Source organism: Symsagittifera roscoffensis, chromosome 3 (assembly GCF_963678635.1).
Source record: "Symsagittifera roscoffensis chromosome 3, txSymRosc1.1, whole genome shotgun sequence".
Taxonomy (NCBI): Eukaryota; Metazoa; Xenacoelomorpha; order Acoela; family Convolutidae; genus Symsagittifera; species Symsagittifera roscoffensis.
Genome location: NC_087064.1, coordinates 4650819 through 4666575, shown reverse-complemented (window position 1 = coordinate 4666575; position 15757 = coordinate 4650819). Strand labels below are relative to the sequence as shown.

The 15757-nt window shown below is 34.0% G+C and overlaps 1 protein-coding gene across 1 annotated transcript; it reads right to left on the bottom strand.

Annotated features, from left to right (window-relative positions):
* Window positions 1-1133: 1133 nt before the first annotated feature.
* Window positions 1134-15350, bottom strand: LOC134841534 (clumping factor B-like). Its single transcript, XM_063857563.1, has 4 exons — window positions 14837-15350; window positions 7125-7330; window positions 3550-3801; window positions 1134-1647 (listed from the first exon to the last, which is right to left on the bottom strand). The coding sequence occupies exons 1-4, from the start codon at window positions 14863-14865 to the stop codon at window positions 1346-1348; spliced, it is 789 nt and encodes a 262-aa protein (XP_063713633.1). The 5' UTR covers window positions 14866-15350; the 3' UTR covers window positions 1134-1345.
* Window positions 15351-15757: the final 407 nt, after the last annotated feature.

The following is a 15757-nucleotide window of genomic DNA, read 5'->3' as shown; positions in this document are numbered from 1 at the left end:
CATATTTTCTCCCCCCTAATTCGATGGGGGGGGGGGGGGGGCGAATTGCACGGTTGATCCTATTTATACACTCTTTTAAATTCATATGCTTCTTCATGAATTTTACCTACTATAAATCACGCTGATTGCGATCTATGATATATTTATGTAGATACTTGGCGCTATTTTTATTTTGCTCAGATTAGGGGCGGATTTAGGGGGTGGGGGGCGGGGGGCGTACGCCTTTTTTCCTCAGGGATTCGACCCCCTGCCGACCCAAAGGGTCCCCTATGTACTAGTTTGAGATATCCATTTTTGGTGACGGACACTAAAAATTTTCTAAAGGCGCCTTGGGCGCCAATATAAACTAATTTTGAAGGGGAAGCGCGCGTCAAAAAATGCAATTTTTCGGGTCAAATTTTTGCCCAAAACTGCCTAAGAACGCCTTTTCGGGCCCGTTTTTTCAAAACTCTGACTGCGGCGCAGACATTTTAGCCAAAACAGGTTACCTATAGCTTTGGGAGAGCTCGAAAAATCAATTTGGTCGACCTAAAAAAAATGTCGGCAAAATGTCGCCCCCCCCCCCTCGAGAAAGTCCTAGATCTACCCCTGTCTCAGATAGACAAACAGAGCTATACTAAAGAATGTCTGGTAAAAATTTAGAAATAAGCCTCAAATGTACTGACGGATCTAAATTGGTCCCGAAAGTCTAGACATAAAACGCGGACCTCAACCAGGAGGGAAATCAAAATTTATTTCGAACGAAACTTGACACAGATTGCAAGTAAAAACCGCAGTAATCTGTTTCATCATTTTGGCACGGGCTCTTTTCCAGTCCCCCCCCCCTTTGATTTTTCTGAAATTCAATATATGGAAATCAATTTGAAATAACTTTTCTCAATATAAACTGCATTAAAACGTGTCAGCGTGAACAAGTGAACAAGTTTTTACATTTCTTACATGCAAAACGCCGAGTGATCATTTTTTAATCAGCTTAATTTTCCGAGGGGGGGGGGGATTGGGGGGGTTGGGAAACTGGAAAGAGCCTTGGCACGTAAACTAGATTAAAAAAAGTTAACCGCTCATTTTACAATTCATCATTTTCATGTCTTGAAACTCGTTTTTCTTAAGGAATATTAATAAAAAGAGCCTTATAGATGTTTATTGCTGTCAGAAAACCTTGCTACAAGTATTAATTCGTTCAAACTGAATCCTAACACTCAATTTCATTCTTTTGCGCTATATACTGTTGCAAAGGCGCTCCTTTTTTGAGAGCTCGCCTCGTTGATTACGTAACACATGATGCAGATTTGAATGAGATATGATGTCACACTTATGATGTAATTTTGGATATGATATGGTGACGTCACAGGGAAAGGTTCGTATCATCTGTCGGAATTGACTGGTTGGATTTGAGCGAATTGTAGTGTTCGCCATTTAGCTCGAACTCCTCTCGCGGCTTGTTTTCCTGGAATGGACCCGAATAACCTTCGTATTTGAACCGACTAGCCATTCGAGTGTTGTCCGAGCTGGGATCTTCGTCGATGTTTTCCAACCCGCCGTTGTCGGCGGAGAGTCTTTCGGTTTGACTTTTCAGGTCGGTCGGGTGGTCTTGGTCTTCCCAGTCGGTATCTTGGTCGCCATTGGGACTTCGGGTGCTGATCGCATCTGTTTAATAAATCATGAATTTGTCAACAAAGCCACAAAAGAAGACAGAAGTTGACCATGAATTTCTATTTAACCTTGTTTGCCAGAACCTTGCACTATCTATGAAGTGTGGTTATAAAGTAGCTACGTCGTAAGCCAATCAGAACCGAGACAAGAAAAGAAACGAACGAAATTCTGATTGGCTTAATGACCTGTCTACTTTTTGCTGCGTAAAGTATCTATAGTTTCTAAAGTTTAGGAGCTTTGGTCCAAAATATGGGCTCGCAAAAAAATAGATATTGACAGTCAACGATCGCTTTTTGAAATTGAAATATAATGTTGTCCATGTAAGCATCAATTTTAGTTGAATACTTCAAGCAGCATGGATTACAAGAATTTTAGGAGATTTTTTTTCAGGGGTGGATCTAGAACTTTTCTATGGTCAACCTAATTCAGTTTTTTGAGCTCCTATTTAACCTTTTTTCCTGTTTCTCCACCCCCTCGTGAAATTGTTATTAAAGATTACCTAAACTTTGTAGACAGCATGACTTGCACATAAGTAATATTTTAAATTGATCCTGTTCCGACCATTTGAAAAATGTGGAGGAACTTTGTATCGGGTGTTTTATTTTTTCTTTTGTTTTTGTTTTCCACGCAAAATCATTCCCATAATAAATTATTGGAATATGTAGGTGAATATATCATATTAAAGCCTTTTTAGTCCTGATTCGAACGACACTAAAAAATTTTTTGAAAAATGCTCGGCGTCGAGAAAAATTAAATTGAAGTTTTGCATTTTTAGTCTACTTTCAAGCTAATAAAGTGAGGCTAAGCAGGCTTACAACAGCTTGTTTATGCTTTATTCAAGCGATGAAAATTTTTTTTTACTCTGGTAAAATTACTTTTTTGATTTTTTTTAGCGACGTTGAGGTATCCAAAACTTTCTGTAAAAAAAATTTGAAACATTTTTTGAAAGTTTTTTTTTTTAAATTTTTGTAGTCATTTTTTCTACCAAAACTGTTTTTCAAATGGGCGTCTTACTAAGAATGTCGAAGACGTCCAAACTCTGTTTTTTTGGTCAGATCTTTTTATCACATTACGCAGAAGAAACGGCACTGATTTTTAAAAACTTTGTTTTTGTTTTTATTTAAGACTGGTCGGATTATTCTGTGCTACTTGCACAGTAACCGGCTATCCTTGTTTTCATTTAGTTTTAAAGTGTTATTTTGAATTTCGAGGCACAGCATAGTGTTATGACGTTACATTTATATCGTCAGATCGTGTATTTGATCCCCTGCCATGGCAATGATAGTGTGTGAGGACGAGCTCTCACTTGACCTCTAGCTTCAGATCTACTACAGCTTGACGATACCACTTGAAAGTTCTAAGCTCAAAAAATCAGCCTTTGTTCGTAAAAAAAAACAGAGCTTCGCTCAACAAATTAATTGAGTCGGGAGTGATGGGAAAATAAGAGAACCCGGGCGTTTCCAGACTGGCCTGGCTTAAGCGGTTGAAAAAAAACCACCGCGACCGACGCAACTCAAAAACCCGTCAGTCGGGACTGGCGCGACTTAAGGAAATGACTCAAAATGGCGCAAAGTTTTCAATTTCGGCCCGGCGCGACTGAGAATAAACCTTCGCGACTTACGCGACTGAGCAAAACACCAAACGTCTTTTCTCGAGGCGCACCATCAGTCTTTCTGAAGTCGCGCCGTCAGCATTTTCATAGACTGCCCCTGTAAAGTCTTTTCGTAAGTCGCGCCGCTAAAGTCTTTTCTTGAGTCGCGCCGTCAGTCTTTTCGTAAGTCGCGGATAGCCTTTCATAGATTCTCTGCGAATCGCAAAACCACAATTGATAAGCTCCATGTTACAAATCGTATTTTAGCGAAGATTAAGGGCACTGAAACGTTTTATCCTTCATACCAGTTTGATATGCTGAGTCGTCGTCGTTGTCTTTAGGGGTTCCATCTCTCTCCCCCTCCCCTTTCCCCTCCTCCTCCCCCTCCCCTTCCCCCTCCTCCTCCCCTTCCCCCTCGGCCTCCCCCTTACATTCTCCTTCCTCGGCGTCATATGAGTTGCTGTGGTCATAGAAGCGACTGTAGAAACTGTCTCTGCCACTCTCACTTGAATATGAACTCGGTTGACCTCCTTTGCAGTCCAGATCCTCAAAAGCGCCTGTGAACACTTCAAAATAAGATTGAAATCTATTTGAAATCATGTAATTTAGAGTGACTAACGCTCTGTAAATTGGTTTTATCATGAGTATGTATTGAGCAATTTCTCATAAATCTAGTTGCACGATGTTTTTTTTTTCATTTTATAAATTCAAAGTTATTGGATTTTACTTGGCTAGTTTTTACACTAAATCATCATTTTGAATATCAAAAAAAAACAAGATACCTGTGTTCCCAATCAAAATTTGTTGCAAGAACCTTGTAAGGATTTGCTTTCCAATGACACTTGGGATTTCAGAGAAACACTAAGGGCCCGGGTTGACCTCCATACACCGAAAATGCTTATCATACAATTCCATACGTCAAGAATATGTAAAACTGCTTGTCATACAATTTTTATACAATTTCATGAAATGGTTGAAAAAAGATGTTAACTATTTTCTTCGGCTTTTGATTCTATTAAAACAGTCTGGTGAGTAAAAAACTGAGGTTTTTTTTGAAAAAAAAAAAAGCTTATCATGCAATTCCTATATATGAAAATTGTATGACTAGCACTTTTTTATATTTTTTTCAACCGCAAAACGAGCTTAGTTCGCAAACAAACATTTTCCAATTTTTTTTTGCATGCAAAATTTAATTATTTTTGTGCATAAATTAATCCTGGATACACAAAATTTGGATTTTTTTTCAGTTTCTCTGGAAGTTTTTTTTTTCAAAAACGCTTAAAACGGCTCCCTACTTTGTATGGCATGTTTATGTATGCCTCGATCAACCCATGAATAATTAAAAACTCAAGCTTTGAAAATTATCATACAATTTTCTGTACCTATGGCATTGTATAGAATTGTATGCTAAAAGCTAAAAATTTTTTCATATACGCAAATTGTATGATAAGAAGTTTTGATCAACCCGGGGGTTTGATTACAATGTTCAACCTTGTTCTACATTACAATGTCCAAATTGTGTTCTACATTTTCATTTAGGTGACAAAAGTAGACATTTTAAAAGTATAGTTTTCGGTTTTGCCTGATTTTTTCTTAAATCAAAATTGATTTTTTTTCTGCCTCAGAATGTTCCTTTAATAGGTCAGAGAGACATCAAAAGATGTCAAACAAGCCTTATCTTAAAAATCAACATAGACCATCGCGATGCCAAACTGGATAGGCGCACAATTTGGTGTTTGTTGCCTCTGTAATCCAGAGACAAATCTCTAAACATGTTAAAACTTAGTCGGAACAATCAAAGAAAATGAAAGAACAAAAGAAAAACAAAGAGAGCGTCCTTGTTGGGGAATCTGCTAAGAATTCACAAAATATACATTTTGGCCTCGTAATGACAAGCAAAAATGGCTCCTTCAAGTTTTTTTTTGCTCTCTGGAAAATATTTACGCGAATTAACGGAATCTTGAGAAGATACCCGGGTTGACCTCCATGGACCAAAAAAGATAGTCATACAATTCCATTCACTAAGTGTATAAAAATACTAATAATACAAATTTCATACGTTTTGCTAAAATGGTGTCATCGAATTTAAACAAATTTTGTCTTGCTTGGACATAAAAGTCGGTTTATCGAACTAAACAAAAAAGAAAAACATTTTGTCAAAAAAGCTAATCAGATAAATTCGATATATGGAAATTGAATGACTAGCATTTTTTCGATAGCGACAACAAAAATTTTTCAGGTAATTTTGAAATTGCTCCAAACATGTTTTCTTTTTTTTAACCGCAAAACGAATTTTTTAGTCGAACAAACATTTTCCGAAAAAGAAATTTTGCATGCAAAATTTAAATTTTTATGTGCATAAAAGAGTCCTGTATTCACAAAAAATGGATTTTCTACCTTTTTCAGTATATTTTTTTCAAAAAAGCTCAAAACTCTTATGTTTTTATGCCTTGATCAATATCTGGGTAATAAAAAATTCAAAGACTAAAAATGATCATCTTTCAAAACGTTTGCGAAAACTTAAAAGTTTGATTTTTTTCAGTATATGATTTGTGTATATCAACTCTTAGACGATTAAGATAGTTTCCAATGCATTCTAAATGCAAGACGCCAAACCTTTGGTGACTGTTTTTTTGAGCAAACCATGGTTTTTGTCATTTTTGTTTGCTTACGAACTCATCAAAAGTTTAGAGAAATTGAGCTTTGAAAAATTTATTTTTTTTTGGTAATGGAAAAATGTTAGTCATGCAAGTTCCATATATGAAAAGTCACTAATCATAGACCTTTCATGCAACTTTCTGTACTAATGAAATTGCAAGAAAACTGTATTATTAGCATTTTTCCATATATGAAAATTGAATGACTAGCATTTTTGGTCAACCCGATTGATTATGGCCTGAAGTTAAACTTCACACACTGACTGAGAGATAGCAATATTTTTGCTTTTTAAACTTCAAATCAAAATTATCTGTTGAAAAAAGTTTTTCTGTGCTTCAAAATCGCTATCCTTATTAACCAGCAGACGAAATAGATAATTGCTTGTTGTCAATCCGTTGAAACTTCTTCGATTCTTTTTTCACGATCTTTTTTTCCTTGATTTCTATTTGGGTATCTTGAAGATTTGTGATTTACTTATTCAGTGTTTTTGTAATATTTGTTTCATGGCTTGATTTATGTGTTCCAAAAATTCTCGTTTTTATAATTGCTTTTTCTGTTCATTTTTTTGCCCTGATTTTGACTTATTATTCCCAATTGTTTCAACTGCCAAGATTGGCAAAAGTTCTCGCAGACATTCATATAACGAGACGAGTAGAATTTCTGGTTTTGAACTGCTTTTTCTAGTATCGAATTCGCATATTCTTTCTTTTCAATCGCTGATGGATATTTTTGGCTTGAAATTCATCTCAATTCTTTACTTGATAGTTTTTTGTTGTGATTTGCTAGTGACTTGAAGCTCAACTCCGCTTGTGTTTGATAGTGAAAATAATTTCAAAGGGTCTCTGTTTTCATTTTGAAAGAGTTTTGTATGCCAATTCGATGTTTCTGAAATATTGAGATATGAATTTTGCCTGGAAAAAATTAGCCTTTGCATGCAAAACGTTTCCAAATAATTCAATTGCTCTTTTGAATATTTTTTTTGTTCGAACTTCAAAGGCTATTCTCATGCGCGAAGAAACGAACGCGCGACAATTATCAGCCAATCAATTCCCTTCACGCTGTCCAAATGACTGATTGTATCCCGCCATAACTTTTTTTGGATTTATGAATAGTGAATTCTGATTGGTTGACAAATTTTTCGGTCCCTCGCGAATAAAGAACAAGCCTCCACACCTCGTGACGTGAACAAGCCCCCCCGTACTTTTTACTACTAATTAATTACATATGTCGTCGGAGGCGTCGCGTGGCTGGTACTTCCATTCTAACTCCTCCTTCACACTGTATCGGTTGCGTCTTCTCACTATGCCCCAGAACAGCAGCGACATCCCCACTCCGAATGCGAACCACCCGATCGAGCAGCCCACCGGGCCCGAGCCACTCCACAGTCCCGTGCTGTACAGCCCAATCTCCTCCAAAGTCGAATTTGAACTTTAAAAGAATATGTAACATTTTTCCGGTGTAAAGTAATAACAAGACTGCTCGTATCAAGGCGAAGCCCTGAATGTTCCGACTGACTTTTGAGGTCTATTGAGCAGTAGTAACATGAAAAAATTGATTGTGATTAAAAATGATTTTTTTTAGTTTGAGATTTTTTTGTGAAAATCATCCCCACACGCCATATAAAGTACAAAGTGATAGACTTCGCTCCTAGTAACAAATCAATTACGGGAAATTAGACCAATTTCTTTCGACCAATTTGGAACGATTTCTAACACGGATTAAATCTCCGCTTACGCGTTAATAGCGCGAAATATATCGCGCGTTAATTGACTCAAATTGGCCAAACGCCCCCATAGCTTTACGAAAAAAGATCACTGGTAGTAAAATATCTTTTCAAATTTAAGCTCAAGACAACAATACCTTTTGAATGATATAAAAATTCCAAAACTGGCAGTGAAAAAGTCGAAATTTGTCTGAAGAAAAAAAAACACCCCGAGCACAAATATTCCGTTACTTTCTTTACGAAAGTCGGAACAAAAAGAGAAATTGATTTTAAGGCTTGAGTTTTTGATTACAGGTGACAGGTGAAATATTTTTATTCCATATAGTATACTTTGTTTTTTTTTTACTGTTCTATGCAATTCAAAATCAGTGCTAAGATCGAGTTACTCGATATCGAGTTGAGGATCGAGAGCATAATTTAATTAAGCGTGGTTTGAAACAATCAAAAGACATTCAGCTCGGACTGAATCTTACGGCTACTTTGTCTAGAAAGGAAGGCACCAACAAGAAGGCACCTCATTTGCAGAGAAACAGTATATGGGCGTCTTAATTAATACCTAGGCGCGAGTTTTGTTTGTTAGTTTTTATTTTTTTTTGGGGGGGGGGGGGGGTTGATTAATGGATTTTTCTCGGAATAACTTTGAGAATCTGGGAGAAAATGTTAACCTAAACTTCGTGAAAACTATTTTAAAACAGGCATACTTCAAGCATAATTGTTCCGAATTTCGAAGCAAGTGGCGGAATAATTGTGCTCGGGTGGTTTTTTTCTCCATACAAATGTCGAATTTTTATCTAGGAAGTCTTGACAAAACTTTTTATATCAGCCGAAAAATATTGTTGTCTTGAGCTTAATTTTAGAAAAAAAACTCACCTGTGATTATTTTTCTTACAGCTATGAGGGTTTAGAGATTGAATTTGGGAACGCAAACTTGGGATTTATTTCGCAAACGCATCCCTCTTTTAAATTGTTCCAAATTGGTTGAAGCAGGCTATTTGACATAACATCTATGTTTTTATGAGGGAAATCTATCGCTTTGTACCTTATATGGCGTGTTAATAAAATCTTTTAAAAAAGAAAAAAAGTTCTTTTTTTTTTGAAAAATTACTTTTTTAATATAGCAAACACTGCTCCATAGATCTCAAAAGGCAGTTGCAGCATTGAAGGCTTTACCCTGATATGAGCAGTCTTGTTATTTTCAGAACCGCAAATTAAGGCCAATTTAAAAACTTTTGTTTGAATAACTGACAAAATAATTGAAAAAAAAAGTTGTTTTGTTCATTTATCCCCCACACATTGTCTAAAATACTAAGGGTGTATGTAGCATCTCGTAATGTATTTAAGACTAAACTGATGGCCTCAAACAAATTTGGAACGCATTTTTCTGTCGCTTAGGAGTTTTAAAAGAAGGCAATACATTACTTATTAATTATCGCAACTTGGCCACATTGCTAACCTTCAAATTCCCGTAACTTAACAAAAAATAAGTATTTTTTAAACATCTGAGCTCCATGAGCTCCAGACAGCAATATATTTTTTAATGGCAAGCAAATGATATCATAAACGCTGAGTTAAAAAGTCAAAATTTGACTGAAAAGAAAATCGTCCCAAGCAAAAAATATTCCGCACTTTCCTGGAAAATCGGAACACTGAGTAAAATCTCATTACCAAGGCGTTTTTAATCATTTTTTTTTCAATTCTGGAACCTCTCTCAACCTACTCTTGATAATCAGCTAGTGTGTTTGCAGAAATTTCCAGCTAATGCTACCACTATAGAAAAAATCAAGACTGCTCGCATCAAGTCATCCTCCCAAACGCTATAAAAAATTCAAAGTGACAAATTTTTTATACAGAAACCCGTTATTTAGACCAATTAGAATCAATTGAATTTGGAAAGATTTCTAAAACAAATGAAATCATCAATTACATATTTATAACACGAAAAATATCCGATGCATTTTTTTCCCAAATTGGCCAAATGGACAACCTCTAAACTCCCATAGCCATACAAAAAATTAACTCCGAAAAAGTATTTGAAAATGTGAGCTCAATAGCTGTTGGTTGATTACAAAAAATTTCATCAGAATAATTACAAAATTGATTTTTGTCTGGACAAAAACAACGACACCGAGCAGAATTATTAGGTCAGTTTCTTTGAAAAACGAATCAACAAATACCAGAAAGTATAAAATTTATTTTTCCTTTTTAAAGAGAAAAAGCAAAATAACCAAATATATAATTGGACCCAAAATAATGTAAATATTATTATTATTATGCTCTTTCTGATCATTTCGAAAATGATTATGATCAAAATCAAAGTTTTTATGATGACTATTATGATTATCATTACTACTATTTTTATGAATGTTTGTTCTCTGTAACAAAGATCTGTTTAGCATCCACTGTTTGTTACACCAAATTTTATGACCCGATTTTAGAAGTCAGACCTGATTTTATGGACACTGAGATTTATTTAGTTGTTTTGAATCTGATTTGCAACTGAAGAATTTCTAATCTAATATCATAATAGTGACAACTTTGATATTGTGGTAATTTTGGAAACAAAACCGCATTTAAAAAATTGATTTTTATTGAGCAAGCGGATGATGCGGTTTTAAGCATTTTTATTCTGACTTCGAAAAAAAATATATTATTAATCGGACAGGTTTTTTGTTCAAACTATTTCAGCGAAAAAAATCATTGTTATAGATTTGTAAAATGGTAGTTTGATGAAAATTGTCCAATTAATTACAACTTTTATCCAGTCAGTGAAATTTGATTTTTTATATCGCATAAACGTTAATGAATGTGGCCTTAAGCAATCTGGATTCGAATAGAATCATGAATGAATCCGAGACGAAACATTTTTGGTTTCTTAGACACTGCGTATTTGATTAAAAAAATCAATGGTTTGTTTGAGCAGAAACGTAACCGCGATAAAATTTTCACCTCCAATGATTCAGAGCCAGGGCTTCAATACAATCAAACTTGTGGGCACTTGATTTTTAGTTTTTATGTAATAACCACAACTTTTTAATTAGAAAAAAATGTCAACAATTTTTGGGAAAAGTGAAAATGTTTGGCATATTCAGAACTTAATAGAACTGTTAATAGAATCCTCGACCGCCTGGCCACCCAAAGGTTCCTGCCACAAAAAATCGCTTCAAAAGTGTTCTTAAACGTAATTTTGACAAAATTTTTGGTACAAAAAATTGTAAAAGAAAAATACAAAACTAGTGTTTTAGTGTTCTGAGAGGGCTCAAAAAATGAAGTTGCTTAACCTAGAAAAAATATTCTCACTTTTTTAAAAAACTCTTCTTATGTAATAGCTAGCTCAGCGTCTGAAAAAAATTCTCCTCTAGCCCCTCGGAAAGTTCTAGGTAAAATACTTTGAAAACATGATGATTCTTAATCCCAAAGACTTAATGATTCAATCAGAACTCTTCGTGCTAACAGCTCTCCCAATTTTGTTCCAACTATTGAAAATGTTTTCATTTTTTTGCTGTTGTTTGTTTTCCAAGCATTATGGGCTACCGTAAACGATAAATGGAATAGGTCGACGCTTTTATCAGAATGAAACTCTTTCAGTCGTGATTCAAACGACCTTCAAAAATTTCGAAGAAAAACCCAAGGTAAAAAAAAACCAGTTTGAAAAGTTTAATTTTTAGTTTAACTTCAAGCGAAAAATCCACTATAACAGACTTGTAATCGGCGTATAATAAAGCTATAGTAAAAGTCTTCAAAATCAAGTCAAGTCGTAAAAAGTTAGTTTTAATCCGGTAAAATAAGTTTTCAAATTTTTTAGTGCTTTTTTGGGAATAACATTTAAGAAATCGAAAAAAAAATTGTTGTCAGATATGACTAATTGACAATAACTATCAAAGTTTTTAAGTTTTTTTCAGATGTTACTTATACAGTGCTGATTTAAATTATCCGGACAAAACTTGAATTTTCAAACGCGTTTTTCTCAAATTGGGTTAAGATTAGACAAAAAGTGAAGAAACCAAAGTTGCTTAGAATTTCACCAGAATTAATATGATGCCATTTTTTTACCCCAAAAATTGGTCATTTTGGTTTTTTTTCAATTAATCAAGAATTACGCTGAAACTACTTTGTTAATTGATAAGAATATTATCTCATTAGAAGTCTCTTACGCAGCCCAACAAAATTTAAGAAGGGTTAATTCTCCAAAAATTTGCGCAAATTGTGTAAAAAATGTTTTTAAGCAAAGATTCTGGGTTTTATATAGTAAAAATCACATTTATTGACTATCAAGTGAAAATTTTTTCTCTTATACTGGTTTTTGGAGATTTATCCCTTCTTAAACTTTGTTGGGCTGCGTGAGAGGCTTCTAATGATATAATATTCTTATCAATTAACAAAGTAGTTTCAGCGTAATTCTTGATTAATTGAAAAAAACCAAAATGTCCGATTTTTGGAGTAAAATTTTGGTTGAGAATTTCGGAGAAAAAATGGCATCATATTAATTCTGGTGAAATTCTAAGCAACTTTTGTTCTCTTCACTTTTTGTCTAATCTTAACCCAATTTGAGAAAAAAGCGTTTGAAAATTCAAGTTTTGTTCGTTTAGTCCGGATAATTTAAATCAGCACTGTATAGTTAGAAATTTTTTTCTATTATAGCTTGAACTTTCTGTGCTACTTGCACAGCAAGCGGCAAACTTGTTTGTACCTTAAATTTGAATCATTTTTCATTGTGTTTGAAAAAATAAGAATTCAAACTGTTCGTTAAACATTTGACACTAAGCAGAAAGTTGCTGATGAGGTTTTTAGGAAGATGAGGGAAGCTTTTCGAGGACAGCACGTATTGTAGGCGAAAGTACTGATTTTGAATCCTCAACTTGTATTTTTTTTGGTCAGACCACTTCACGATGTGGCTAGGCGTAAAAATGTTGCTTGGCGTAGAGAGTTTGTCTTTCAAATTGCTGTTTTCTACCTCAAAGAAACTTTGTTAGGCAATTTTGTGGTATCAAATGAAAGTCTTAATGGTCCTTTTCTGATTAAAAATCTTTAAAAAAATGTTTCGGCTTCGAGAAAACTTGCCAAGAGTTTTTTTCGTTTTCAGACTTAGATAAACGAACTAAGCCTCGAAAATAATTGGTGAGAGAGTGCTTTTGCTATCTTATTCCACTGCGTTTACCTAACAAAGTTACCTTTTGTTTGAGATTCAACATCGAAGTTTCGCCAATACGATATTTTGAAAAAAAATTTAGCGTTCAAACATACTTCATTTGAACTTACAGACTTAATAGTAGTTAAACACGTGGTTCAGATTAAAGTAGTCTTGCGTAACGTTGGTTTAAAACGCGCCAATTTCGCAGCTGTGAAGTCAAATTTCTCATGATCGGAAAAATTCCCAACCGAGATTTTTCTTTGCACTTGACTATGAAATTTCTCAGAAAATATGAAAATTATTGAGACAACCGACAAGTTTTTTTAAATGTTAATCTTTGTCTAAGTCTCTTAACCTATCATACTTTTTATATTTTATTAAACTTCAGTAGAAATTCTCTAGAATGTGAAAACTTGAAACATTATCAGCGCAAGGATCTTTCCATTATCATGATTTAATGTCACTTAGTTTGAGCTAAAGAAAAAAATCAAACTGATATTGAAAGCGTTAATAAATATCAAAGAAAACTTGAGTTTAAAAAACAAACTGCAAATGCCAAATTATATCACATTGCCGAGACAAAAGCAAATACAGCCGATGCACTTGTTTTGAAAAACTGCATCCATTCTTTAGGGAAAAAAAAGAAAATTTCGAAAAAATTTTACAAACAAGCAAAAGTCTGGGCATCGTTGAGCATACTATACAGTGTTGGCAATAAGTAATAAAATAACATTAGCTGATAATTCCCGAGAAACTAAAGTGGATCTTTTTTAAACTATGTCCCGCCCCCCTTTTGCAGAAGGGGGAGATTCCCTACTAAGTTTAAAGTTCTCATATGCTTAACCGTTGATTCTTTGTTCCAATTTTCGTAAAGAAAGTAGCAGAATATTTGTGCTCGCCCGCGCCGGAGTTCCATGGATAATAATCGATTATAATGGGAAATTGTTGCCAAAGTGTTGTCATTATAATCCATTTTGCTGCAAATTTAGACCACGAAATTGAATATTTTGTCAATATAATCGATTATTTCCGTAAGAACAGAATCCATTAAAATCCAATATAATCAATTATATCCATTTATCATCGACTATAGGTGATTCTAACTGATTATAATCTTAACAACTTTTTGCAAAATATTTGCAAAACTTGCAATATTTCTGCGTTACTCATGGCCTACTCGCAATCTAAACCTACACAAATTACCCCCCTCACTTTAACCCCTATCCAAAAAAGTAGAAAAAATTTAAACAAACAAAATCGTATGTGAAAATTTAGAGTTTATGAAACGTATTGCACTGCACGAAACAAGAAAAAGATAACTTTTAAAAAATATGCAAAATCACAAATTCTTCTCAAAAAACATTATAATCGATTATCATTTTTTATAATGGATTAAAATTGATTCTAATCGATTATAATGGATTATATTGATATAAGAAATTTTAGAAAAATAATGGATACTGACTACACAATACTGACTTTGAAATTTTATGGATACTCCATTGATTTCTAGTGCGGGTGGGGTGGTTTTTTCAGACAAATTTCGACTTTTTAATTAGCCATTTTTGATGGATTTTTTGTATTTCATTCAAAAGGTTTTGTTGCCCTGAGCTTAATTTTGAAAAAAATATATTTTACTTGTGATTATTATTATGGGGGTTTAAAAACTGCCATTTCGGCCAATTTGAGAAAATTAATTCGCGCCATTAACGCGTAAGCGAAGATTTCATCTTAGAAATCTGAAATTTAGTCTTAGAGATTGTTCCAACTTGGCTGAAAAAGATTTTTTTTTGCCATAATTGATTTGTTACTAGGAGCGAAGACTATCACTTTGTACTTTATATGACGTGTGAGGGGATGATTTTCACAAAAAATTTCAAATTTAATTTTGAAATTTTTTTTTTTTATTACATTTAATTTTTTGTGTTATTACTGCTACATAGACCTTAAAAGGCAGTCGGAACATTCAGGGCTTTGCCCTGATGCGGCGAGTCTTGTTTTTATTGGGAGAATATTCGTTACTAGGTACCCTTAGGGGGATATAGTTAAAGATGTCCATTAAAGTAATGCAGACTAGACTTACTCTGTAGCATTGACGTTAAGAATAATCATCCAGTCAATATATGAATTTGAAAACGAAGTTAAAAAAATGAAATATTTTTAAATATTAATCAATTAAGTGAAGTTGACCAAAGAAGGAAAGAACTATGCGAGCAATGGGGTACAAAACATAATCATCAATTAACCTCAAGTGCAATTTATCATATATATACTCTGTAGACTTTTGAATGCATCTTTGGATTGCGACTATCGGAATTTTCATTTTTTTGATTGGGTTTTTGAGTGGCTAAATAATGATAAACACGGCGAATTAGCGGTTTGTTGTCCTCATTATTGTCTTATTCATTAAAACCAACAAAAAGAAATATTTTTCTGTTTTCTATCTGATAATTACGGTAAAAGTAAAACAGTGACAGGAAATAAGCCGCATTTTGATATATGCAAAGAAAACAATGTTTATTTTTCCCCAAATGGTTTTTAACAGTGAATTCTGTTATACTACAGGAAAAAAATGGTATGAGAGGAAAACGGTGTTAACAAAGGCACATAATCTTATTCCATTAGAAAATTATGACGAATTCGTGGCTTTTTACAAAAAGGTGTTGTTAAGGGCAACGGGTGGCTTTTCCTGCGTGAATTTCGAAAGCTCAGATTAGTGAAAAACCATTTCCTGTTTTAACACAATTAACCCCTCGAAAAAAGGACATAAAGTTAAAAGCGTCTAATTCATCGAGGTATAAAAGAAATACCAGTTTTAATGATTGAAAACGACTTTTTTGAACAACAGTTCGACTGAGCAAAAGCAAAAATGTCAGACAATCCAATTCAGAGAAGTTCATAGCGTTCAGTTCAAATGAACTCAGTTGATTTTTTTGGAACCTGATCTAAACTATATTTTATGATTGGATAAATTAAATGTTTTACCAATGTAAAGTATTTAATA

Bases quoted from the DNA above. Each gene is read 5' to 3' on its own strand.
- LOC134841534 (XM_063857563.1), bottom strand. From the start codon at position 14,865: ATGATTATTCTTAACGTCAATGCTACAGA. The intron at 3,802-7,124 runs GTAATTAATTAG...AAGTGTTCACAG, and splicing joins CGACGCCTCCGACGACATAT to GCGCTTTTGAGGATCTGGAC. The intron at 1,648-3,549 runs GTATGAAGGATA...TTTATTAAACAG, and splicing joins CGACTCAGCATATCAAACTG to ATGCGATCAGCACCCGAAGT.